General features: G+C 41.7%; 1 protein-coding gene and 3 long non-coding RNA genes across 4 annotated transcripts; 1 reads left to right on the forward strand and 3 right to left on the reverse strand.

Annotated features, from left to right (window-relative positions):
• Positions 1–12,332: 12,332 nt before the first annotated feature.
• Positions 12,333–12,811, reverse strand: LOC134219431 (uncharacterized). The gene is made up of 2 exons (XR_009981560.1): positions 12,770–12,811; positions 12,333–12,702 (listed from the first exon to the last, which is right to left on the reverse strand). It is a non-coding gene; the product is annotated as an uncharacterized LOC134219431 (long non-coding RNA).
• An 11-nt stretch (positions 12,812–12,822) lies between these two features.
• On the reverse strand, positions 12,823–13,627 carry LOC134219433 (uncharacterized). Its single transcript, XR_009981561.1, has 3 exons — positions 13,447–13,627; positions 13,136–13,380; positions 12,823–12,965 (listed from the first exon to the last, which is right to left on the reverse strand). It is a non-coding gene; the product is annotated as an uncharacterized LOC134219433 (long non-coding RNA).
• Positions 13,628–16,966: 3,339 nt separating this feature from the next.
• Positions 16,967–18,357, forward strand: LOC134219435 (ribosomal RNA-processing protein 8). Its single transcript, XM_062698168.1, has 4 exons — positions 16,967–17,134; positions 17,194–17,651; positions 17,823–18,059; positions 18,121–18,357. The coding sequence occupies exons 1-4, from the start codon at positions 17,057–17,059 to the stop codon at positions 18,332–18,334; spliced, it is 987 nt and encodes a 328-aa protein (XP_062554152.1). The 5' UTR covers positions 16,967–17,056; the 3' UTR covers positions 18,335–18,357.
• A 2,123-nt stretch (positions 18,358–20,480) lies between these two features.
• On the reverse strand, positions 20,481–21,683 carry LOC134219437 (uncharacterized). Its single transcript, XR_009981563.1, has 4 exons — positions 21,382–21,683; positions 21,187–21,325; positions 21,060–21,126; positions 20,481–21,003 (listed from the first exon to the last, which is right to left on the reverse strand). It is a non-coding gene; the product is annotated as an uncharacterized LOC134219437 (long non-coding RNA).
• Positions 21,684–27,595: the final 5,912 nt, after the last annotated feature.

The raw sequence follows: 27,595 nt of genomic DNA on the forward strand, positions 1-27,595 counted from the left end.
ATTCAATTTTATCTATGTAAGACACCCCTTGGCGAAAACCCATCGATGGGTAAAAAACACCCATTTTCAAATAGCATTCCTATCTGTCATAAAATGGGGGAATTTCTAAATCATGCAATGGGTAAAAAAGTACTCATTAGAGTGAACTTCATACATTTAAAAATGGTTGTTTTTTGCCTTTCTCGTATACTAAGTATACGGTAAAGGTTATATGATCGCTCCAAAAACAAACTTTTTATAGAAGGCCCGGAGACCCATAGTGTTATATACCAATCGACTCAGTTCGACGAATTGAGGTGATGTCTGTGTGTGTGTGTGTGTGTGTGTGTGTGTGTGTGTATGTGTGTGTGTATGTGTGTGTGTGTGTGTGTGCAAAACTACTCAAAAAATGTCACTCATTTTTCGGGCACTTATCCTTAACCGATTTGCTCGCAACAAGTTGCATTCGACGCAGAATCCTGTCCCATTGTTTCCTATTTGGAATTGACCAGATCGGACTATGGGATCGAAAGTTATGGCCAAAATACAAATTCATACGAAAAAATCGCGTAAAAAAAGTCACTCATTTTTCGGGCACTTATCTTCAACCGATTTGCTCGCAACAAGTTGCATTCGACGCAGAATCCTGTCCCATTGTTTCCTATTTGCAATTGGCCAGATCGGACTATGGGATCGAAAGTTATGGCCAAAATACAAATTCATACGTAAAAATCGCGTAAAAAATGTCACTCATTTTTCGGGCACTTATCCTTAACCGATTTGCTCGCAACAAGTTGCATTCGACGCAGAATCCTGTCCCATTGTTTCCTATTTGCAATTGGCCAGATCGGACTATGGGATCAAAAGTTATGGCCAAAATACAAATTCATACGAAAAAATCACTCAAAAAAAGTCACTCATTTTTCGGGCACTTATCTTTAACCGATTTGCTCGCAACAAGTTGCATTCGCTGCAGAATCCTGTCCCATTGTTTCCTATTTGAAATTGGCTAGATCGGACTATGGGATCGAAAGTTATGGCCAAAATACAAATTCATACGAAAAAATCGTGTAAAAAATGTCACTCATTTTTCGGGCACTTATCCTTAACCGATTTGCTCGCAACAAGTTGCATTCGACGCAGAATCCTGTCCCATTGTTTCCTATTTGCAATTGGCCAGATCGGACTATGGGATCGAAAGTTATGGTCAAAATACAAATTCATACGAAAAAATCGCTTAAAAAAAGTCACTCATTTTTCGGGCACTTATCTTTAACCGATTTGCTCGCAACAAGTTGCATTCGCTGCAGAATCCTGTCCCATTGTTTCCTATTTGAAATTGGCTAGATCGGACTATGGGATCGAAAGTTATGGCCAAAATACAAATTCATACGTAAAAATCGCGTAAAAAATGTCACTCATTTTTCGGGCACTTATCCTTAACCGATTTGCTCGCAACAAGTTGCATTCGACGCAGAATCCTGTCCCATTGTTTCCTATTTGGAATTGGCCAGATCGGACTATGGGATCGAAAGTTATGGCCAAAATACAAATTCATACGAAAAAATCGCGTAAAAAAAGTCATTCATTTTTCGGGCACTTATCTTCAACCGATTTGCGCGAAACAAGTTGCATTCGACGCAGAATCCTGTCCCATTGTTTCCTATTTGCAATTGGCCAGATCGGACTATGGGATCGAAAGTTATGGCCAAAATACAAATTCATACGAAAAAATCGCTTGAAAAAAGTCACTCATTTTTCGGGCACTTATCTTTAACCGATTTGCTCGCAACAAGTTGCAAGAATCCTGTCTCTTTGTTTCATATTGAAAATTGGCCAGGTCGGACTATGAGATCGAAAGTTATGGTCAAAATACAAATTCATACGAAAAAATCGCGTAAAAAAAGTCACTCATTTTTCGGGCACTTATCTTCAACCGATTTGCGCGCAACAAGTTGCATTCGACACAGAATCCTGTCCCATTGTTTCCTATTTGCAATTGGCCAGATCGGACTATGGGATCGAAAGTTATGGCCAAAATACAAATTCATACGAAAAAATCGCTTAAAAAAAGTCACTCATTTTTCGGGCACTTATCTTTAACCGATTTGCTCGCAACAAGTTGCATTCGCTGCAGAATCCTGTCCCATTGTTTTCTATTTGGAATTGGCCAGATCGGACTATGGGATCGAAAGTTATGGCCAAAATACAAATTCATACGAAAAAATCGCGTAAAAAAAGTCACTCATTTTTCGGGCACTTATCTTCAACCGATTTGCGCGCAACAAGCTGCATTCGACGCAGAATCCTGTCCCATTGTTTCCTATTTGCAATTGGCCAGATCGGACTATGGGATCGAAAGTTATGGCCAAAATACAAATTCATACGAAAAAATCGCGTAGAAAATGTCACTCATTTTTCGGGCACTTATCCTTATCCGATTTGCTCGCAACAAGTTGCATTCGACGCAGAATCCTGTCCCATTGTTTCCTATTTGCAATTGGCCAGATCGGACTATGGGATCGAAAGTTATGGCCAAAATACAAATTCATACGAAAAAATCACTCAAAAAAAGTCACTCATTTTTCGGGCACTTATCTTTAATCGATTTGCTCGCAACAAGTTGCATTCGCTGCAGAATCCTGTCCCATTGTTTCCTATTTGAAATTGGCTAGATCGGACTATGGGATCGAAAGTTATGGCCAAAATACAAATTCATACGAAAAAATCGCGTAAAAAATGTCACTCATTTTTCGGGCACTTATCCTTAACCGATTTGCTCGCAACAAGTTGCATTCGACGCAGAATCCTGTCCCATTGTTTCCTATTTGCAATTGGCCAGATCGGACTATGGGATCGAAAGTTATGGCCAAAATACAAATTCATACGAAAAAATCGCGTAAAAAATGTCACTCATTTTTCGGGCACTTATCTTCAACCGATTTGCTCGCAACAAGTTGCATTCGCTGCAGAATCCTATCCCATTGTTTCCTATTTGAAATTGGCCAGATCGGACTATGGGATCGAAAGTTATGGCCAAAATACAAATTCATACGTAAAATTCGCGTAAAAAATGGCACTCATTTTTCGGGCACTTATTCTTATCCGATTTGCTCGCAACAAGTTGCATTCGACGCAGAATCCTGTCCCATTGTTTCCTATTTGGAATTGGCCAGATCGGACTATGGGATCGAAAGTTATGGCCAAAATACAAATTCATACGAAAAAATCGCGTAAAAAAAGTCACTCATTTTTCGGGCACTTATCTTCAACCGATTTGCGCGCAACAAGTTGCATTCGACGCAGAATCCTGTCCCATTGTTTTCTATTTGCAATTGGCCAGATCGGACTATTGGATCGAAAGTTATGGCCAAAATACGAAAAAATATACGAAAAAATCGCTTAAAAAAAGTCACTCATTTTTCGGGCACTTATCTTTAACCGATTTGCTCGCAACAAGTTACATTCGCTGCAGAATCCTGTCTCATTGTTTCCTATTGAAAATTGGCCAGGTCGGACTATGAGATCGAAAGTTATGGTCAAAATACAAATTCATACGAAAAAATCGCGTAAAAAAAGTCACTCATTTTTCGGGCACTTATCTTCAACCGATTTGCGCGCAACAAGTTGCATTCGACACAGAATCCTGTCCCATTGTTTCCTATTTGCAATTGGCCAGATCGGACTATGGGATCGAAAGTTATGGCCAAAATACAAATTCATACGAAAAAATCGCTTAAAAAAAGTCACTCATTTTTCGGGCACTTATCTTTAACCGATTTGCTCGCAACAAGTTGCATTCGCTGCAGAATCCTGTCCCATTGTTTTCTATTTGGAATTGGCCAGATCGGTCTTTGGGATCGAAAGTTATGGCCAAAATACAAATTCATACGAAAAAATCGCGTAAAAAAAGTCACTCATTTTTCGGGCACTTATCTTCAACCGATTTGCGCGCAACAAGTTGCATTCGACGCAGAATCCTGTCCCATTGTTTCCTATTTGCAATTGGCCAGATCGGACTATGGGATCGAAAGTTATGGCCAAAATACAAATTCATACGAAAAAATCGCTTAAAAAAAGTCACTCATTTTTCGGGCACTTAGGTATCTTTAACCGATTTGCTCGCAACAAGTTGCATTCGCTGCAGAACCCTGTCCCGTTGTTTCCTATTTGAAATTGGCCAGATCGGACTATGGGATCGAAAGTTATGGCCAAAATACAAAATCATACGAAAAAATTGCGTAAAAAATGTCACTCATTTTTCGGACACTTATTCTCAACCGATTTGCTCGCAACAAATTGCATTCGACGCAGAATCCTGTTTCATTGTTTCCTATTTGAAATTGGCCAGATCGAACTATGGGATCGAAACTTATGGCCAAAATACAAAATCCTACGAAAAAATCGCGTAAAAAATGTCACTCATTTTTTGGGCACTTATCCTCAACCGATTTACTCGCAACAAGTTGCATTCGACGCAGAATCCTGTCCCATTGTTTCCTATTTGAAATTGGCCAGATCGAACTATGGGATCAAAAGTTATGGCCAAAACACAAAATCATACGAAAAAATCATGTAAAAAATGTCACTCATTTTTCGGGCACTTATCCTCAATCGATTTGCTCGCCTCAAGTTGCATTCGACGCAGAATCCTGTCCCACTGTCTCCTTTTTTAAATTGGCCAGATCGAACTATGGGATCAAAAGTTATGGCCAAAATACAAACTCTTACGAAAAAATCGCGTGAAAAATGTCACTCATTTTCCGGGCACTTATCCTCAACCGATTTGCTCGCAACAAATTGCATTCGACGTAGAATCCTGTCCCATTATTTCCTATTTGAAATTGGCCAGATCGGACTATGGGATCGAAAGTTAAGGCCAAAATACAAAATCCTACGAAAAAATCGCGTAAAAAATGTCACTCATTTTTCGGGCACTTATCCTCAACCGATTTGCTCACAACAAGTTGCATTCGACGTAGAATCCTGTCCCGTTGTTTCCTATTGAAAATTGGCCATATCGGACTATGGAATCGAAAATTATACCATTTTTTTTAATGGAAAAATCGCTAAAAAAATGTCAATCATTTTTCGGGCACTTATTCTCAACCGATTTGCTCGCAACAAATTGCATTCGACGCAGAATCCTGTTTCATTGTTTTCTATTTGAAATTGGCCAGATCGGACTATGGGATCGAAAGTTATGGCCAAAATACAAAATCCTACGAAAAAATCGCGTAAAAAATGTCACTCATTTTTCGGGCACTTATCCTCAACCGATTTGCTCGCAACAAGTTGCATTCGACGCAGAATTCTGTCCCATTGTTTCCTATTTGAAATTGGCCAGATCGAACTATGGGATCAAAAGTTATGGCCAAAACACAAAATCATACGAAAAAATCATGTAAAAAATGTCACTCATTTTTCGGGCACTTATCCTCAACCGATTTGCTCTCAACAAATTGCATTCGACGCAGAATCCTGTCCCGTTGTTTCCTATTGAAAATTGGCCATATCGGACTATGGGATCGAAAATTATACCATTTTTGCCTTTCTCGTATACTAAGTATACGGTAAAGGCTATATGATCGCTCCAAAAACAAACTTTTTATAGAAGGCCCGGAGACCCATAGTGTTGTATACCAATCGACTCAGTTCGACGAATCGAGGTGATGTCTGTGTGTGTGTGTGTGTGTGTGTGTGTGTGTGTGTGTGTGTGTGTGCAAAACTACTCAAAAATGTCACTCATTTTTCGGGCACTTATCCTCAACCGATTTGCTCGCAACAAGTTGCATTCGACGCAGAATCCTGTCCCATTGTTTCCTTTCTAAATTGGCCAGATCGGACTATGGGATCAGAAGTTATGGCCAAAATACAAATTCATACGAAAAATCGCATAAAAATGTCACTCATTTTCGGGCACTTATCCTCAACCGATTTGCTCGCAACAAGTTGCATTCGACGCAGAATCCTGTCCCATTGTTTCCTATTTGAAATTGGTCAGATCGGACTATGGGATCAGAAGTTATGGCCAAAATACAAATTCATACGAAAAAATCGCATAAAAATGTCACTCATTTTCCGGGCACTTATCCTCAACCGATTTGCTCGCAACAAGTTGCATTCGACGCAGAATCTTGTCCCATTGTTTCCTATTTGAAATTGGTCAGATCGGACTATGGGATCAGAAGTTATGGCCAAAATACAAATTCATACGAAAAAATCGCATAAAAATGTCACTCATTTTCCGGGCACTTATCCTCAACCGATTTGCTCGCAACAAGTTGAATTCGATGCAGAACCCTGTCCCATCGTTTCCTATTCGAAATTGGCCAGATCGAACTATGGGATCAGAAGTTATGGCCAAAATACAAATTCATACGAAAAAATCGCGTAAAAAATGTCACTCATTTTCCGGGCACTTATCTTCAATCGATTTGCTCACAACAAGTTGCATTCGACGTAGAATCCTATCCCGTTGATTCCTATTTGAAATTGGTCAGATCGGACTATGGGATCAGAAGTTATGGCCAAAATACAAATTCATACGAAAAAATCGCGTAAAAAATGTCACTCATTTTCCGGGCACTTATCTTCAATCGATTTGCTCACAACAAGTTGCATTCGACGTAGAATCCTGTCCCGTTGTTTCCTATTGAAAATTGGCCATATCGGACTATGGGATCGAAAATTATACCATTTTGCCTTTCTCGTATACTAAGTATATGGTAAAGGCTATATGATCGCTCCAAAAACAAACTTTTTATAGAAGGCCCGGAGACCCATAGTGTTATATACCAATCGACTCAGTTCGACGAATTGAGGTGATGTCTGTGTGTGTGTGTGTGTGTGTGTATTTTTTTTTTTTTTTTTTTACAAGGGTTAAAGGCCATCAAAAATCTGCGCGACAGACACCTCGAGCATTCACACTATGCTCGAAGGCGAACAGGGATGGGCTCCTCCCGACCTGCTAAAAATGTGCCTCCCGGATAAACCGGGTCCCTTATCCTCCTTGCCTCGATCCCCCCGGGACCACTGGATGCTGCGACTACTTCGGGGGGGGGGGGGGCTGTGCTCATGCACTTCTTCTAAAATTCCGGCCCCTAGCTTAGGCTAGTTCGCCGACTGGCTTGCTGAGATCCACTGCTACGTTGTCTCGATCCCTCGGCGGTTGTGCCATAAACTTCCTCACTCTGTGTGTGTGTATGTGTGTGTGTGTGCGCAAAACTACTCAAAAAATGTCACTCATTTTTCGGGAACTTATCCTCAACCGATTAGCTCGCAACAAGTTGCATTCGACGCAGAATCCTGTCCCATTGTTTCCTATTTGAAATTGGCCAGATCGGACTATGGGATCGAAAGTTACGGCCAAAATACAAATTCGTACGAAAAAATCGCGTAAAAAATGTCACTCATTTTTCGGGCACTTATCCTCAACCGATTTGCTCGCAACAAGTTGCATTCGATGCAGAATCCTGTCCCATTATTTCCTATTTGAAATTGGCCAGATCGGATAATGGGATCGAAAGTTATGGCCAAAATACAAATTCGTACGAAAAAATCGCGTAAAAAATGTCACTCATTTTTCGGGCACTTATCCTCAACCGATTTGCTCGCAACAAGTTGCATTCGACGCAGAATCCTGTCCCATTGTTTCCTATTTGAAATTGGCCAGATCGGACTATGGGATCGAAAGTTATGGCCAAAATACAAATTCATACGAAAAAATCTTGTAAAAAATTTCACTCATTTTTCGGGCACTTATCTTCAACCGATTTGCTCGCAACAAGTTGCATTCGACGTAGAATCCTGTCCCGTTGTTTCCTATTGAAAATTGGCCATATCGGACTATGGGATCGAAAATTTTACCATTTTTCCTCATTTTTCAGGTACTTTTCCTCAACCGATTTGCTCGCATTAAATTGCATTCGACGCAGAATGTCTCATTGATTCTTATTGAAAATTGGCCAGATCGGACTATGGGCTTAGAAGTTATGGTAAAATTACTATTTATTGTGAAAAAGAGTTCAAAAAAGTCTAGCTCACTTTTTTAGCACTTAGACTTCACCCAAGCAGAACAAATTGTTTCACTACTGAACATTTCACTGTGTTGCAACTATTCGGAAAGAAACAATCTTTGCGTATGTGCCATCAAATATAACTCTCTTGAAATCTAAAAAGCGCAAGAGGTGGAGTCTACGGAAACATCCTTCGATTACAGTAAGATTGCAATAATGTTGCAAAATACTGCAGCGGAAAAAAGTAAAATAAAAATATAAAACTGGATTCGATTTATGGATCTTGTGATTGATAGTCCTCCACTCTACCACAGCAGCATTCAACACTTCGAAGGGACTGCATGTTGACTCACTATAAAAATCATATAATTATGAAGTTTTGTACTCGGGTTTCCTGTTACTTGATTGCCCCATCACAGGAAAAATGTGAGTTGTCAAAACGTTGAACGATGCTAAATTAAACATGAAGATACATTAAACTTATCTGCAATTTAATTTAAACAAACAATTAAATTTTGAAAGACGCATTGAACTTACATGGTAAAAAATATGCAACTTAATGATTTTGTTTCGTGTTTGCAACATGAAGTGCAGTATTTTTTGTTTGTTTGTTTGTTTCCAAATGTCAAACACGTACTGCATTGCAATTTTAATGAAACATTGTTCACAATGCAACGTTTTTGACATCTTGATGCAACTTTTTCGTGCTTTGATGTTTTTCCAATGCCTTTAATGAAACTGAATAGAACCAAGGTGCTTTTAGGAAGATGTTGCGTGTGCTACTTGGGCATCTATTCCCCAAGCAACACAAGTTCAACAAATCTGGTTGCAGTAACCATATTGTGACTGAATCCGGTCATATATAAGTTACTGTGATTGATGTGCAATATGTGTGCTTCTCAGGTCTCTCGCATCGCATCAGATTGCATTCGACGCAGAATCTTGTCCCATTGTTTCCTATAGAAACTTGGCCGGATCGTACAATTGGGTCAAAAGTTATGGCGAAAATACTAATTTTAAAACTACAAAATAAAATGCCATTTTTTGCTCTTATGCTCATCCGATTTGTTTGCAACAAATTGCGTTTGGCAAGAATTTTTTTTATGCATATAAACAAATATAAAAAATAAGACCAATCCACATATTGGTGTTATTTTAGATTTTCCCAAACCTTTTGAACGAACGAGAAAGGCACCATCACCGCTAGGTGGATTAATCTGGGTTTTTTTATGGAAAAATCGCTAAAAAATTGTCACTCATTTTTCGGGCACTTATTCTCAACCGATTTACTCGCATTAAATTGCATTCGACGCAGAATGTCTCATATTTTCTTATTGAAAATTGGCCAGATCGGACTATGGGCTTAGATATTGTGGTCAAATTACTATTTATTGTGAAAAAGAGTTCAAAAAAGTCTAGCTCATTTTTTCAGCACTTCATCTATTCCCCCCCAAGCAACACAAGTTCAACAAATCTGGTTGCAGTAACCATATAGTGACTGAATCCGGTCATATATAAGTTACTGTGATTGATGTGCAAGATGTGTGCTTCTCAGGTCGCTCGCAACAGATTGCATTCGACGCAGAATCTTGTCCCATTGTTTCCTATAGAAACTTGGCCGGATCGTACCATTGGGTCAAAAGTTATGGCAAAAATACTAATTTTAAAACTACAAAATAAAATGCCATTTTTTGCTCTTATGCTCATCCGATTTGTTTGCAACAAATTGCGTTTGGCGAGAATTTTTTTTATGCATATAAAAAATATGAAAAATAAGACCAATCCACATATTGGTGTTATTTGAGATTTTTCCAAACCTTTTGAACGAACGAGAAAGGCACCATCACCGCTAGGTGGATTAATCTGGGTTTTTTATACATTAATGGGTGAAAAAAAGTTCAAAACCAAACGCCATTCGGCACATCGTTGGAGAAGACGCAGTTTGTTTTATTTTTTTTTATTCAATTAAAACAGAAATAATAATTCTAGATTGCTTTGAGAATAGGTCGTATGTGCAAAAGAGAGGCTCTCTTCGTTCACGCTCTCTTTCGCTTGTACCTAAGCTAGTTTTGCATATTTTGCCACATTTTCACTTCAGAACACTAGACAAAGCTATAATCTTTAGATATCTGCCAAGAAATCTGAAGTAAACTTTTTTATAGATCTGTAATAATCGAAAGAGAATGGAGGCAAAGAGAGACTCTCTTTTGCACATACGACCTATTCTCAAAGCACTCTAGAATTTCACTACAAATGTTCAACAAGTGGACGGCGTGGTTTCTCGCATATGAATGTATAGTCTCGGAACAACACACAGGTAAGACAAATAATATTTTTGGTAAACATAAGTAAAACCAATGTTTCAAAACTTATACTTCCAGATTGCTGATTGTGGGACTTTTAACAATCGTTTCGTGTGGAGGACACCGAGGAGGACACTTATCTTCAGGGCGCAGTTCTGGAATCTGGATTGCTGAAAATCGTCGCTTTAGAAAATATGTGTGTTTTTAAAAGTTTTTGTATTGTCAGTGTTCCGGTTCTATCGACAATTACGGGCCAAACAAAATGGATTCGTTTGCGTACGTATTGACGTCTTGAAACGCAGGCAAACGTATCCATTATGTTAGGCTCATTAGAAAAGATGTTGAAATGGCTTAAATATACAACAAGTAAAAGCATGTGTTTTATTTTTTTGTATTTATTGATAATATATAAGTAAATATTTACCATGAGTTAACAATCTGCCGTCCCACTGCTACATAACCTATACAAAAAATGGGTGATTATTCACCCATTTTGGGGCAACCTGTTTGTTTTGCAAAGGGTGAATAAAAACCCATTTAGTGACATAAACTGCTTTTACCCATTAATGGGTAAATCGGATTTACCCATTAAATGGGGAGAGGCACTTCTACCGAAAATGGGGGATTTTTCACCCATTAATGGGTTTTTGGAAACAACCGTGATAGCTAGTTTGCCTTTAAACACATGCAAACACTTTACCCTACCCAAGGTTATCTTTAATTTACTCAAATGCCATCTGATCTAATCAAAATTGAGAATCCAGCTTTCCACGCTCGGTAATGGCGGCTTGTTGGTGTGTAAAAATCAATCGGTCACTGTACTATTTGACACTAGCTGGAGGAAAGCTCACTGGCGTTTCTGGGTGAGGGGAAGGGAAAAAGGCCTTTTCGCCAATGAGTTTTCCTCCAGCTAGTGTCAAAAAGTACAGTGAGCGATTGATTTTTACACACCGACAAGCCGCCATTACTGAGCGTGGACTGGATATGTATTGAATATATACTCAATTTGAGTTATTGCTTAGAAAAGTGTGGGAACCCAAACGTTAAAACTTAACTTAGTTAACTTAGGCTTTGATCCGATTCGCGAATTAATAATCAAATTAAACTTAAAAGTAACGATTCGGAAATTATGACGGTCATAAGAATGGCTGGTGCTATACCCAGCAAGAGCAACAAAACATCTATCAAAAATGATTCAATATCTGTCAAAAGTAATCTTGCTCTGCGAGCAGGGTTATTTGCAAATTTTTGAACTGAAATTTTTAAATTTAAAATTAAATAATAATTATCGGACCAAAACTTGTAGTATAATCTATTGCGTTACGTAATACTTAAACGATCCCTTGGGACTCGGTCGACCTCGACTTGAAAGTCGAAATCGATTCTGTCCCTGTCAGATAAAGATGAACACGCTCATTTGAATCTACTCAAAAGTGAGTCAAATTCGACTCACTTTGGAAAAAAGTGGAACAGCTCACTTTTGAGTAACCGTATGTTTACTCACTTACGAGTAATGCAGCAATATGTCAAAATTAGAGTAAGACTTACTCACTTTTATTCAGCAGAAAGTGAGTAGATCTTACTCACTTTTGAAAATGTTTTGCGCTTGGCAATGGAATGGAATTTGATTTTAATAAACGGAATAACTTTTCGCCTAGCTCAAATCATTTATTAATATAACTGTAGTGACATGTACCAGTACATAATGCTAAGAGTTTACATAAGAAATATAGTTGGTAGGGTAAAGTGCCCAATAGTGGACCCCCAACCAATAATGGACCCTCCAGCCATTTTTGCATTATTACAGCATAATGTAAACATTTTGCTATGAAATTCCATCGGGAGAACCTACCTTACAGTTCTATGATTTGATTACATGCATGGAAAATGCTATGGAAAGTAAAAATAGATGATTTTTTTCAATTCTATAAAAAATAAACACGAGAGTGTCCATTATAGGAATATTTTGGGGGGTCCATAATAGGGAAGAAGAACGTCCCGAAACGGAACATAAAAATCAAATGAAGTGTCGACTATAGGGAAGCAATTTCCTATTATGGACCCCCAGGGGGTCTACTATAGGGCGAATTCAGTCAGACTTTAAAATGTTAATTTCAACGAATAACGTTGAGTATTTGCGTGTTTCATGTACGTATCGTGAAGAGGAGATGCAGAGCTTGAAATTAGATATCACGAAGAATTAATATTTTAAAAATTTCCACTCCTTATGCCAGGAAGAGCAAAATTTCGCTACTAGGGGGTCCACTATTGGGCATTTTACCCTAGACGATAAATTCATCATCATTCGGGCACTGAGTGATTTCGTTCTCGATCAATTCATTTTCTTCGTCACCAAAAGGAACGATTTGGCCGGGAGCATCTTCTTCCAATTCTGCGTACGCCTAAAAATAAGAAACGAGAGGAAATTATAATAAACTCAAAACATTTATCGGAACTAAACGTTCTAACCTTTATCATTACTTTGTGCTTGTTGCTTAGCTTGGTTGAGACGTGCGCGAAGATGTGACCGGCACCACCTGGATTGTCTGATCTTCGTAGACGCCCTGCACCTTCTGTACCACCGACGACCGTTTGTGAGGGGAAAATGTTTCCATCGGTGTGTACATCGATACTGTCTTGGCGGAAGTAGCGATTCTTATCTGCGCTGTAAATTAAAAAATATATATTTATTTTCATAACGCATTTATTGATACAATGGGTTCAACGCATTTGTTTCATTATGCCTCAAACGATTTACAAACTCGATATAATTGTCGGTTGCTTTTACTAACATGCGTACTCAAATCTCAGCTCAGTAGGTACTTAAAAACTTACTTGAATGTAATGAATAGTTCTTTGTTTCGTATCGCCTGTTCTAAACGCTGGCTGACATTGGAACGATTACACGATTACACACAGTCTGCTCTTTGAAGGCTTGGTGCCCGGTTCATATCGTGATCCGGAAGATTTGGGGCATGAATCCACCACAATAACGTCCATGTCTTTGTTGACACCGCGGGCATGGGAAAAGGTCAAGTTCATCATTGATTCCTAGGCACCCGGAAAGCCATATCGCGAATCTGAGAAATCAAGGAATCTGGAATAGAATCCTCCGTTGTCAACAATTTTATGGAACAGCTCCTTACCATAAGATATTTGATCGTGCTGCGAAACTGCCAGTTCTGCGAGAATCCTTGCTGGTCATGTCCAGCCGGATCACCACCGCCAGGTCTGTCCATCTGCGCCAATGTCTGTCCATAAATAAATATCGTATTCACGTCCGGAACATTTCAGTTATCACAAAATACACTTTATAAAAGCACGAGAAATTTTTTCAAACAGTTCGACAGTTGAGACCAGTGTTGCCACTTATTTTTCGAACCTCACCTTCATTTTCAGGCGTAAAAATCTTTTTCTCCTTTATTTGTGAGCAAAAAATCTTGAAAAAAAATTTTATGTACTTAAGGCTGAAGCGCATAACATCGTTCGTCATTTCGCCCGTCAAATTTGACATTTTCCCGTGTATAAACTGTCAAATTCGACGAGTTGATTGGCGAACTTGTCTTTGTGCTCCAGGCTTGTTCAAAGGAAAACATTCAAAAACTTGAATAGGTGCTTAATAGCTGAAATATTCACTTTTTTTTAAATATACAAATGTTTTTAAATCTGTTGGGTTTTTAGAAGCAGGTAGATATTTGTAATGAGAGTATATTTTGAAACGAGTTTCGAGGTATTTTTGTACCATCCCATTTATTGCAAATCAAGGTGATCAAAAGTTATAAACCTTTCAGGTGAATATTTTGACTTTTTGCATTTTGAATTGAATTGCAACGTTAAAGCCATCTTGGCAACTCCTTTCTTTTTAACATAACATTTTTTAACGCAAAATAGCATTAATCATGCTGGTATACCGTATATATATTCAGTCGGTTACTAACCAAAGATTTAATAAAGTTATTCGGCCAAAACAGCCTTTTGACAGCTGCTGCCGAATGAGGGATGAGATAGAAATGTTGATGAACTTTCTTAATAATGGAAATACCAGCTTTCCTTCTCGCCGTTTACCGCCCAGCGATGTCTCGCAACTTTTCGTCGTATCGGCTTGCTCTTCGATCTGATTAGTTTTGCAAAGATTTGCACCCCTGAGCTCCCGCAAAAGTTTGGAATCTTCTTCAGGATCGAACTGAGGTAATGTTCTCCAAATTCTTTGGATCGATGAGACAAGCTGTCTTAAGAACGGGATCATTCAAGAGTTTGATTGTTTGCTTCACCAGCTCCACATAGAAATAACATGCGAGAGAATAGAAAGTTACCTTCAGCGGTTAATCAAAAGGTCCTGCCAGATTATCTGCCGCTAGCCCTACGTAGGTCTTCATTTTCTCGTGAAGATGTTGTTCAAAGTTTTGTAAGCCATTTGTCTATGATATTTTTAAGAAATTCATCTTTCTAGATGTTGGAAAGGATAATCAGATAAAGCGATTTAATTTCACTGTACATGTTCGTATACTCAGGGCTGTCCGATTGGAAAATACGATTGACTTTATTAACAAGCAGTAAGTCATCCCGAGTAGAAGAAAATAGCTGAATAATATCAAATGTTGATAAGATAGTAAAATGAGATATGAACATGATTGATATAAGAGATAAAAGATCAAACGACAAACGACAATATAATTTATGCTATTTATAATAAGAGATCAGTATCATGTGCCATTAGTTTGTTCTTATCCATAGCATATCTTGATATTTAAATGATATTTCGGTGCAAATTTTTGATATTGTTGCCTGTTCTTTTATCTCTTATATCAATCAAGTCTATATCATGTTTTTTTATTCTGTTCATGACTTCTACCAGGGATGGGATCGTAGAGGTGACGACGGTGGCGCTGGGCAGTTCAATAATGGTCACAGTTCGAATAGACCGTAAAGTACATGATAAGCTTTGAAAAACGACCAACATTCCGTTTGACTACTGAGTCAAGCGATAGCCATCTGGTAGCTGACGGATTTTACTGAGTGAAAACTGCCTTATCGGTCATGATATCGGATTAAAGTATCGGCCAAAAATGAGAACAAAAACAGAACACTAAATTTCAAAATGCACAAAAATCTTGAAAAATCTTATTTCTTCAAAAAAATCTTTAATCTTTATATAAAGATATCTTTATCAAAAATTTTTAAAAAATCTTTATAAATAAGATAAATCTTTATATGTGGCAACACTGGTTGAGACAATTAATTACGCAAAAGTGAGTAAAAGATGAAATTATGGGAAGTGAGTGAAAATTGACTCACCTGCTAAATATAATGTTACTCACTTTTTGACATTTGCATTAAAATTCAAAAGTGAGTCATTTTGACTCACTTTTGAGTAGATTCAAATAAGGGTTGCTGATGTTTAATCATCTTTCTCTTTCAAGCGCATGGGAAGGATTGGATTTGTTTTCATCGGGAAACGTTTCCCGATGAAAACAAATCCTATTCTGCCTATGCACTTGAAAGAGAAAGATGATTAAACGTCAGCAAGCTCTATGGGCGTGAAAGGCCTATCACGGCGAAACGAAACTACTCAAAATTGAGTCTTTTTCACTCAACTTGACAGCAAAGTGCAACCACTCAAAATTGAGTTTTTCTGCAAGAACTCAATTTTGAGTTATTTTGCAAAATCTTTGGTTGGATGATTTTTACTTTTTGCCAAAGAGTCGACTCTGAGTGAAAAGTACTGAAAAATGGGTATTCCCGGTTTTCCACCGTAGTAAAATTTAGGCGAATAGTTTGCTGTGATTTGTTTCGTTTGTTTTTATCAAAATTCAGAAATATGCTTATGTTTATATTTATTTTGACTGTTATCAAGAAAAACAAGGAAATCAAACAATGTCAATAATAATGTTAGTGATTTTCAATGATTCCGCAGGAAGAGTGCCATGTCCGCTGCTATCAAAATTTAATACCTTGAAACGAAAGCTTTGGATCTGTAAAAAATAAGAAGAAAAATAGGCAAATTAAACATTAAAAACATCATCAAAGTTAATTGGGCTACGCCACTGAAAGCAGATGACAATATATGTTGAGGTTAGATAACGCCTCGCCTCTATTCATTATCTCTATTTACATGCAGAATTTAGTTTTGATAATTTTTTATTTACATACCTTGTGGGATGTGTGGCAAAATCGAATAGCTTTTTTGTGGGTTTCAGAAAACCATATAAATGTCGTCCCTCTCGGTGATTGCCGATAAAATTATCATTTCGTCCTAAAACTGTACGCAAAATAAATAATTATTATCTTTATTGATAAGGAACCAATTGTAAATAACTCACCCGTTGCGAAGCAATTTCCATTTTGTTCCATTTTAGGCACCTTTAATTTGATTTTATAAAATTCAGAAACGAACCTTGAGCATCAAATTGAACGTCGTTCAATATGGCTAAGTGAATTTTCAGCCAAAATCAAGTACTGTTCCAAAACTTAATTTTGGATACTTTCGTATAGAAAAAATAACTCACTGGTGAGTGTTGGGGATAAACTTTGAAATTAAGTTAAAAACACCCATCAACCAAAACAAAAATGTATCCAAAATCAAAGAGTTGGGAAAGTACTTAAATTTGAGCACTTTTTATCTTGATTTTGGATAGTTTTCAGTTACAGTGTAAAGTTTTTTTTTTTTTGCTGCAAGGCCTAAAGTTTGTTTATTTATTTTGTTTTTCTTCAACTGCTCCACTTCGCTCACGCTTGTGAAACATTGTCCTAAAAAGCATGGAAAAACTTTTTCGCGAGTATGGTTTTGATAACGATAGTTCAGTGGTCAGCAATTTTAGTTTTACGAAGGTGAAAGTAAGTGTACGATTTGTTTCAAGAAGTACATAATCGTAATTTGTATTGTTTCCTTTCAGGATAAAACAAGCCTTAAAAGGCGTATCAAAGCTGCAAAGAATCCGGATTGTCACGAGGCCGGTCGTTTTGTACGCGCCCCACCTCCTCCACCCAATGTAAAAGTAAAATCGAAACCTTCCAAGCGGAAAGCATCTGAAACTGTGGAACAGCTACGTCGTGATTCAGAATCGGTGAAGCCCACAAACCGAAAACGTAAGTTCCAGAGCGATGTATCGAATGGCATTACTGCACACAAACCGAAACCGACAGACTTTCGCGAAAAATTGGTGGATAGCCTGAAGGGCTCTCGTTTTCGATTTATCAATGAACAGCTGTACCGCACAACCGGTGCCGATGCCAAGCGACTATTCCAGGATGATCCTAGCGCATTCAATGCCTATCACGAAGGATATCGGCACCAGATCGTGCAATGGTCGGTTAATCCACTGGATCGGATCATCAAAAGTTTTGGTAAACTGTACGTAAAAGTTGATGATTTTAACATTCTCAAAATTCCCATTTTTGGCACTCTGTGGTGCAAAGAAGGGAAATGTGAATCACTGTTCTTGTCACGGAGCTGCGCGAAATCGAGAATACCCATTATCATTTATGTAATTAACATTTATGCATTCAATAATTCTGTTCTCAGACCAGCTGATCACGTCGTGGCAGACTTTGGATGCGGCGAAGCGCGGCTAGCGGAATCTATTGAACAGAAAGTGTATTCTCTGGATTTAGTAGCTGCAAGCAGTAGCGTCATTGCCTGTGATATGGCAAACACCCCACTGGAATCAAACTCGATCAACGTGGCGGTGTTCTGCCTTTCTCTGATGGGAACAAATTTACGCGACTTTCTGCTGGAAGCTAACCGAGTATTAAAAGTTGGGTAAGATACGTTGTTAGTCAATTTTTAGGTATTGAATTCATTATCATAGATTAAATTTCAGTGGCTTGCTGAAAATAGCTGAAGTTTCGTCTCGGTTCGAAAACGTTAAAGAGTTTATCGATTGTGTGCATAAATGTGGATTCTTGTTGGACAACAAAGATTTGAACCATAAGTTGTTCTATTTCTTCAACTTCAAAAAAGTACGATCCGTGGATAAAGCAGCTCTCAAAGGTAAGCATTTTAGTTTGAAACCTTGCCTTTATAAGAAACGATAATTGGAAAACAGTAAAAATAAATATGGTTGATTTGTTGATGTGCAATTTGGAAAAAAAATGGAATGCATTGTATGCTTATTTTATATCACAGACAAATAGAATTAATATTTAGTATTTACCAAACAAACTGATAAAATCGGTGTTACAATGGTTCTGTCTAATGAGAGATTGAAGTTGCTCGAAGTTTCTCCCATCTCGCTCGTTCTTTTTTGTCAACAAATGGAAACAAGCGGAATGGGAATAAATTTTGAGCGACTTAACCTGCTAATTAGACAGCACTAATGTAATACATATTACGATTACAGCCGAAGGTATATAATAAAAGTATTCTCACATACAAAACAGACACAAAATTTGTGTATTTGCTGTGCCCGCCCGCCCGCATGTTAGACAATCCTTCGACCATAGCATGGGTGCGATCGAGTTCATCGTTTAGAGTATGCAGTACTGGGGTCGTTGGGGCTAGTCGGATCCTTTGACGTAGCGGGATACGCCGAGTGTCACACTGAGGAGTTTCCTTGCTGACGCCTACGTCAAGGACTGCTACTTTGACTGCTGGACGTTCGTAGATGTCGCTGGAAGTCTGTACTGTAACGCACCGCACCTGCCCGTCAGCTCCTGGTCTAGTGGCAATCACCCGCTTTTTGGGCCAACAGTTTCTCGGAAGATTCGGATTCACGATGACTACAATAGCGTCCATTTCGATGGGTTTTGTCGGAATAAACCACTTTGTTCGGCGTGTAATAGAGGGTAAATAGTCTAATTTATTGCTTCCAGAATTGGTTGGCCAAAGTTTGAGATAACTGCCAGATGGTGTTTCCAAGCACCTTAGTGCTATCATCGAATGGTACCCACGGTTTCAGCCCGTTATGCGATTCTAATAGAAAATGGGTGAGTACAGTAGATTCATCGTCGTCCAATGGAATACTTGTTAGTGGTCTGGAGCTGACCACGTGCTCAACCTCTATGAGCAGGTTCTCAGAAACTTCATAGGAAGGTGTTTTGGTTGGTAATATCTTTTTGAGATTTTGTTTAACTGTGCTTATTAGGCGTTCCATATGTGGGGAGGCGCGTAGATTGAGGGTTCAACTGGTATGGGGCGTGATGAACTCGGTCATAAGGCGTTCGTTATCCAGGATCTTCAAAACTTCTTTCAGCTCTCTGCTAGCGCCTCTTGGGGGCCCTCCTTAGCCGTGCGGTAAGACGCGCGGCTACAAAGCAAGACCATGCTGAGGGTGGCTGGGTTCGATTCCCGGTGCCGGTCTAGGCAATTTTCGGATTGGAAATTGTCTCGACTTCCCTGGGCATAAAAGTATCGTCGTGCTAGCCTCATGATATACGCATGCAGAAATGGTAACCTGGCTTAGAAACCTCGCAGTTAATAACTGTGGAAGTGCTTAATGAACACTAAGCTGTGAGGCGGCTCTGTCCCAGTGTGGGGATGTAATGCCAATAAGAAGAAGAAGAAGCTAGCGCCTCTGAAGTTCGTTCCTTGGTTGCAATGAATCGTTTCTGGTATCCCTCTCCTAGACATGACGTTGCAAAGCGCTATAATACATGAGGCGGTACATAGAGTGTGTGCAATTTGCAGATGGACGGCGCGGATAGTCAGACAGGTTGCTATCAGCACCCAACGATTCTCCGCTCTACGGCCGATTGATATTGTGAATGGACCGAAATAATCCACCCCTATGTGCGTGAACGGACGAGGGTGCGATAATGGAAGATCACCCATGGCTGGTGGTTGCGGCGTTGCTTTATTGTTCTTGTATTCCTGGCATTCCTTCAAAACTTGGTTGTATATTGACTTTAAACGAGAAATCCTGTAACGCTGGCGAATCACTGTGTTCAGAACTGTGTTGTGGTTTTGATGATGATGTTTTCTATGATAGTGTAACAGTAACAGGCGTGTTATGTAGCTGTTCCGAGGATGGCTGATAGGATTAACCGCATCATAATCGATCAGGGAACAGGCTCCTGTTCTCCCGCGCACCATCAACACATCGGATTGATCGAGGAATGGGTACAGGTAGGCTAGGTTGTTCATTTAGAAAAGTGTTGTGAAACGACCTCTCCGTATCAAAAGGGGGATTAGTCGGTCCGGCTAGCAACAATAAACGCCACAAAACATAATTCAGTGTGCAAACATATTTTTATTTTGGCCCATCCATACGATACCTCATTCCTCTTCTACTTCCCTATTCTCCTGCTCACTGTGCATGCTCTTCTTCTTTCTTCTTCCCTTCTCATCTTCTTAGTGTTATAACTCACGTCCGCCGCTCCCGTCTCTACCTCCCGCCTGCCAATAGCAAGAACAGTTCCCGTCGCGTGGGATTCAATGACCTTTGCTCTCCTCAAGAAGTAGGTGATCGATGTGCACCTTGATCGCTGGAACGCTGTCCGCTGGAAAGGGGATTCGGGCTGGCCACGTCACGACTGCCAGATCCTCACGGGGTCAGATTCACTCTCACCGTCTTTTCCTTTCAGTTCCGTGTTTCCCGCGATTCTGAATCATTCAGATCCGCGTCTTGAGCGCGATCCCGCCGGCGCTTCTTCTCGGTCCGTCTTTCGGAGTGTTCGTTTTGCGGCTTCTGCCACACAGGGGGTTGGTTGATCCCGGTCTTCACGCAGTACACTCAAACTGTAAAAAAAAACACAAAAGAAGAGCCCTGAGGCACGTTTCGGGTCAGAATGAATACGCCCAAAGATTGTTATTCATTCTTACTTCCTGGGAAGGCTCTTCTCGTTCCCGAATGCGACAGAGACCAAGGAATTCAGTACCGGTAGCGAACCTGTGTCGAAGGTTTTTCTTATTAAAAACGTGTTTTCAATGGCTTCTCGATGTTCCTTACCTTTCTGTGAACTTTTCGATTGGCAAACACTTGGTGTGACCAACGTATTTGTCGCCACCGTTTGAGTCTGAATGCCACTCTCGAGGATCGTGAGTCGTTCTGACCGAAAAGCTGGACACTCGGGGATTTAAATTTCCACCTGCATGAATTGTCATGTTAGCACATTTCACTGGTATGTCTGCTAAAATTGCTTACCGGGTAAAATCCTGTCGTGAATTTTGTCCACAGCCTTCCCAGATGATCTGCTTCCGATTTTCTCGTGCCTCGTGTGAGATGGGCTGATTGCTGACGGTGGCAATTGTGGCGATTCTCGGGTTTCTTGCCTTTTCAGCGGTCTTGTCAAGCCGATGAGTTTTACCAGCGGCACTGTCTTGCAGCCGCAAGAATCACACGCGAAACCGTTATTGGCGAGAATGACTGAGCTCCCGTTTTCACAGCCTGTTCACGAACTTTTATTTTCTTTGTTGGTTCCAATCTTCTCGATGTTGCTTTTTTACCCACAGCGGATGTTGCTTTTTTACCCACAGCGGATGTTGCAACTGTCATCTTGTGCGACAGGAAAATCTTCAACCGGTGCATCATTTTCAAGTTTGTACCTTTTGTACTTGCGATTATTTACATTCAGGACAGTTTACACTGAGATGAATGATCGAACTTATTTGCACACTGGACGAAATTTAGTCAAAATAAAGCAAAATCATAACTTACGTAACATAACCTTACCACAGGCACAGAGTTTTTTGGAGCGCTGCAAGGCAGCTCACAAAAAACTCTTAGACTTACTTCCTCAAGAAGTCGCAGAGAGACAGAGCAGATCAGACGTCATCGACTTAAGCAGACCTTAAGATTTAGACAACTACAACATACTAACATACGCAAGCATCTTTGCTTGCCAGATCCGAAAGCTCAAGCATAATCAAAACAAACATAAAGGCAGCGAGTCCTGCCAGAGGTGATCTGAACGCTCACAAATGAGCAAAAGTCTCTGCGCTTTTCTTGTCCCATCATCTGTGCTATGCCGGTCCTGTGGCAAAACACTCAAAACTGATCTACACTAGTTTTAGGAGCTACAATAAAACTAGAGATCTTACATGTAACAAAATGTACAAACTAAAGTTGGCTAATAAGAAGAACGAGAACAGTGGATACTGACTGCTACGTTTGAGAAAAGGAATCCTAAATCACTACGAGCCCAATAGGAGGTTTTACCGCGCCCCCCGGTAGCGTTGCTTCGGTAGAGTTTTTCGTAGTGACCCCCATGTAACAGACTACCACTGCGTTCTAGACCCATGCCTGTATCAGTCAAGTCGCTCAGACGGATTTCCGCCTTTGCCGCTAACTTGCTTTCTCGGAAGATTGTTGTTGTGTAGGCAATGCTGCTTGTACGCCGGCTCCAGTCGGCTGAACGCTGATCGATGTTTTTTTTTTGGATGATGTGGTGGTGACCGTGTTTGCAGCTGTATCTGATGTGGTGGTCGACTTGATGGCAAGGATGGCGAGGTTTCGTTTCTTGTCGTTGGTCCTCTAGCCTTTTCCGTAGAACGTGTTTTAGTGGCGGTTTCGCTCGTCGTTGACAGCTCCTTGCTTCTGCTGCTGCTTGCATAGCTTGCTTGATTGTCAATGGCATTTGGAGCCTCCTTACTAGCTTTCAGGGTCCCAACCTCCCGCGCCGCCTGTCGGATGTAGCGACTCTGCTTTTTCGGCCGCGCCGACTCTGTTTTTGGTACTTGGGGCCTCCCTACTAACTTTCAGGGTTCCAATCTCCCGCGCCTGCTTTAGGCTTCATACGAAGATTTCAATTCTCTCAGTACTGCCAGCTGATATCCCGCTGCGCCTGATAGTGGCCGTAAGCATCAACTCCGCGCTGAACCGATTTTTGGTCGTCAACTCCAGGTCTCCACTCCTCCTATCCAAGACACTAACTGGTGCACTGCAGAGATCCCTAAGTCCCGTTTCCAGAATCAGAGGGTACGATTTCTCCCGTATCGTGAACGGCAAACGGTCCATCCCCTGGCGCGATGGAAATGGGCGGTGGACCGCAATTTGGCTTGTTCCTCAGTGGCATCTGGAGCCTCTTACTCCAAACTTCAGAGTTCCAGTCTCCCTTGCCTGTGGTAGGCCGATTGGCCTTGGTGTTGTTTGATGTAATGACCGCATAGCGTATGTTGTTTTCCGATGAAGGTTGTGGTTGGCAGCGATTGCTGCGTACATAGCTGAAGGAGTGTCTAGGTGGAGAGGTAGTTTAATATAATGTTGTTGCTCATCACACCTGACTGACGCCTTGCTAGGACGTTTGTCGTGTTGATGCCGCTGAACGGTGAAGTTTGATTCCGGTGACGAGAATTGAATTCTGCGTGGAGCAGCACCGTCTAGGTCCTCCGTGTTTCCGGAGCTTGTCGGCTTGTTGTTTCACTGCGTACCTTCTGCTTCCCTTGGGTGTTGTCTCCTCGTTCTGCACCGTTGAACCTTGACCGCCTTGCGTATTTTGTCGATTCTCCGTGGCTAATCTTTTGTTGACAGCTTTTGCTGTTTACATAGCTTGTTAATCACTGCACTTACTTACTTACTTACGGATCCTGTACACCTCCGGTGGTGCAAAGGGCCGACTTGAAAGATCTCCATCCTGAGCGTTGCCCGGCTATCGCTTTAACCTGTTGCCAGGTTAGATTTCGGTCGACTTCTTTTATTTCTTTATTGAGGCTTCGCCGCCATGAGCCTCTGGGTCTGCCTCTGCTGCGATGTCCCGCTGGGTTCCAGTCTAATGCTTGTTTACAGATTTCGTTTCCGCCCCTACGTAGAGTGTGGCCGACCCAGCCCCACTTCCGATCCCGAATTTCTGTTGCTATCGGCCTCTGGTGACAACGACGATGGAGCTCATTGTTTTGAGATCCAGTTGTGAGGCCACCAGGCCCGAATTATATACCGCAGGCATCTGTTAATGAACACCTGCAGCCGTTGAGTGTTCTCCACTGATACACACCATGTTTCGCTAGCGTATAACAGCACAGATTTCACGGTAGAGTTGAAAATTCGCATTTTTGGGCGTTCACTTATCTGCCTGTTTTTCCAGATATTTCTTAAACTCGCAAAGGCAGCCCTTGCTTTCTTGATCCGTGCGCCTATGTCGATCTTGGTACCGCCGTCCGACGCCATTTGGCTACCAAGATATTGGAAGCTTTCAACATTCTCCACTGGTTGCCCGGCTACTGTGAAACTGGAAGGAGTCGCCGTGTTTACATCCAACGATTTGGTTTTGTTGACGTTGATGACTAAACCTGCCGAAGAGGAGCGCTCGGCAAGGTCGTTGAGCTTACTCTGCATATCAGAGCGCCGTTGCGCGAGGAGTGCAACGTCATCAGCCAATTCGAAGTCGTTTAGATGCTCCATGGTTATAGGCTGCCATAACAGCCCGCGGTTTGGTTCACGGTCAATCGCACCTACCAGAATCTCATCGATTACGATGAGGAACAGTAACGGTGATAGGATACATCCTTGCCTCACACCAGCTACGACCCGGATAGGGTCGGACAGGACCCCATTGTGCAGCACTCTACACGAAAAGGCCTCGTACTGTGCTTCGATGAGGCCGATGATTTTCTCAGGAACTCCCTTGCGTCTCAGGGCGCCCCACATATTCTCGTGATTGAGACGGTCGAAAGCTTTTTCGTAGTCAATGAATACCAAGTAAAGGGACTCTTGGAATTCGTTGACCTGCTCCAGAATGATGCGGAGCGTGACAATATGGTCCACACAGGATCTTCCGGCACGGAATCCGGCTTGCTGCCGCCGGAGAGTCGCATCGATCTTCTCCTGAATCCGGGCTAGGATAATTTTGCACAGAACTTTGAGAACGGTACACAGCAACATAATGCCTCGCCAGTTATCGCATACAGTCAGGTCACCCTTTTGGGCACCTTCACTAAGATACCTTGCATCCAGTCGACCGGGAAAGTTGCGGTGTCCCAGATATTACGAAATAAACGATGCAGTAGTTGAGCGGATGTCATGGGGTCAGCTTTGAGCATCTCGGCTGATATGCGGTCGACCCCTGGGGCTTTATTCGATTTCATGCTTTGGATGGCTGTTTGAATCTCTAGCAGTGATGGAGCTTCGGTATTGACGCGTGTTATACGTCGGATCCTAGGCAGGTCATGCCGAGGTGGTGATGGCCTGGCTGGCAAAGTTGTTCGAAGTGCTCGAACCAGCGTTTCAGCTGGTCAGTTGGGTCGGTCAATAACTGATCATTCGCGTCTTTCACAGGCATCGTTGCATTCATCTTCGCCCCGCTTAAGCGTCGTGAGATATCGTAGAGGAGGCGAATGTCCCCGGTTGCGGCGGCTCTCTCTCCTTCGTCGGCCAGAGAGTCTGCCCACGCTCGCTTGTCCCGTCGACATGAGCGTTTTACTTCCTTCTCAAGAGCCGCGTATCGTTGGCGGGCTAGAACTTTGGCTCCTCTGGTTTTTGATCGCTCTATCGCGGCTTTGGCTTCTCTTCGCTCCTCTATCTTCCTCCAGGTCTCATCGGTGATCCATTGTTTTCTCTGGGTGCGTAGTTCGCCCAGATTGTTCTCGCTGGTGGCGATGAAGGCATTCTTGATGGCGATCCATTGGTCTTCCACGCTGCCACCTTCCGGAATATCTGCAGCACGCGTCTCCAGTTCTTCAACGAAGGACCGTTTCACCGTGGCATCTTCCAGTCGGCGTGTGTTGAATCGTCGTCCAACTCTTTCCTCCTGCCGACGAATCCGCGCAATGCGCAGGCGTATTTCGCCGATGAGGAGGTGATGATCAGACGCGATATCGGCACTACGTTTATTCCGTACATCAAGAAGGCTCCGTTTCCATTTTCGGCTGATGCAGATGTGGTCGATTTGATTTTCTGTAAAGCCGTCACGGGAGACCCACGTGACCTTGTGAACCGGTCGATGAGGGAAGAGCGATCCCCCGATCACCATGTCGTTATTATCACAAAATTCTGCGAACAGCTCTCCGTTTTCGCTCATTTCTCCGAGACCATGGCGTCCCATAATGCGCTCATGGTTCGAGTTGTCGGATCCGATCTTCGCATTGAAGTCGCCCAAACAGATCTTGATATCACCCTTCGGAATTCTATCTACGACGGCATTGAGTTGACTGTAAAAGTTCTCTTTGTCTTGCAGATCGGCAGCATCGGTTGGCGCATAACATTGGATTATAGTAAGGTTTCGGACCCGTGTTCTAAATCTGGCAACGATTATCCTTTCACTTATAGGTTCCCACTTCATAAGCGCAGAGTGTGCCTGAGCGCCAACTCCGCGATGCCGGGGAGCGTGTTCACCTCGTAAACCAGAGTATAGCAGAACTTGTCCCGACGGCGTTCTGTGTTCTCCAAAGTTTGGCCAACGGACTTCACTCAGTCCCAGGATCTCAAGCTTCATGCGGCGTGCCTCATTGGCAAGTTGTGTCGATTTACCCTGCTGGGCTAGGGTTAAAACGTTCCATGTTCCTATTCGTGTCCGTTGTTTCGCGCTAAGAGTCGTCGCCGTAAAATCAGTCCGTATTCTTTCATTATCGGATTCTCGAACAAATTGATGTTTCGGGAACAGTAGGTTGTTGGCCCAAGGTTCCCTATCCACCGGGATGGGGCTGCCATCTTAGGTATAGCTTCCGGGAATAGCATTTCATACTCAGCCGCTGGATGCCAGAACAGACGCTGTTGGAGCCGCACCTCCTTGGTGGACAGACGCTCGATCAGTCGGGTCAAATTTGTTTAAAGTCCCACCCAACACCAGGACTAGGCTAGTGCGCTTTGAGCGGCACACGGTCGCTTTGATAGGGCCTGGGGACACATGCTGCTTTTTTTAGAAGTTCAACAGAGCCCACTGTCGAACCCCACCACATCCTAGGCAGACCCCACAGGACGCACCCTCTCACTCTAGCTGATGTCAGAAAGACAACAGTGCCCATGCTACACTACCAGCTAAGTACGCAACCCTTAGCTGGCGGTCAATTGTCATCAGAAGACCCGTGGAAGCATGAGTAATGGAACTTGTGAGGACCAGAGCTATGTTAGGTGCCCCTTCCCGGATGTCAACTCACCGTTTCGTAGCCCTAGTCGGGTTTAATGTCCTTGGCGTGGTACTGAGCACGCTTGCCATTCCGTACGTCTTCCAGCATGTATAGGTTGCTTCCGATAATCTTGACCACTGTAGCTGGAACGAACTTGGAATCGAGCTTGCGATTAATGTGATCCACCTTGGATGACTGCGTGAAGGTTCTTCGCCAGACGAGATCGCCGACCTTGAACGTGATGTTCCGTGTCCTCAGGTTGTAACGCTGCTTGGTTTTCTCGTGGTTGTTCTTGATGCGTTGGATGATGAATTCTTGGATTCTTCGAATTGCTGAGAGACGAACGTCTTGAGCTACCTTGG

This window comes from Armigeres subalbatus, chromosome 3 (genome assembly GCF_024139115.2).
Source record: "Armigeres subalbatus isolate Guangzhou_Male chromosome 3, GZ_Asu_2, whole genome shotgun sequence".
Taxonomy (NCBI): domain Eukaryota; kingdom Metazoa; phylum Arthropoda; class Insecta; order Diptera; family Culicidae; genus Armigeres; species Armigeres subalbatus.

Bases quoted from the DNA above. Each gene is read 5' to 3' on its own strand.
- LOC134219435 (XM_062698168.1), top strand. From the start codon at position 17,057: ATGGAAAAACTTTTTCGCGAGTATGGTTTTGATAACGATAGTTCAGTG. The intron at 17,135-17,193 runs GTAAGTGTACGA...GTTTCCTTTCAG, and splicing joins TTAGTTTTACGAAGGTGAAA to GATAAAACAAGCCTTAAAAG. The intron at 18,060-18,120 runs GTAAGATACGTT...ATTAAATTTCAG, and splicing joins AACCGAGTATTAAAAGTTGG to TGGCTTGCTGAAAATAGCTG.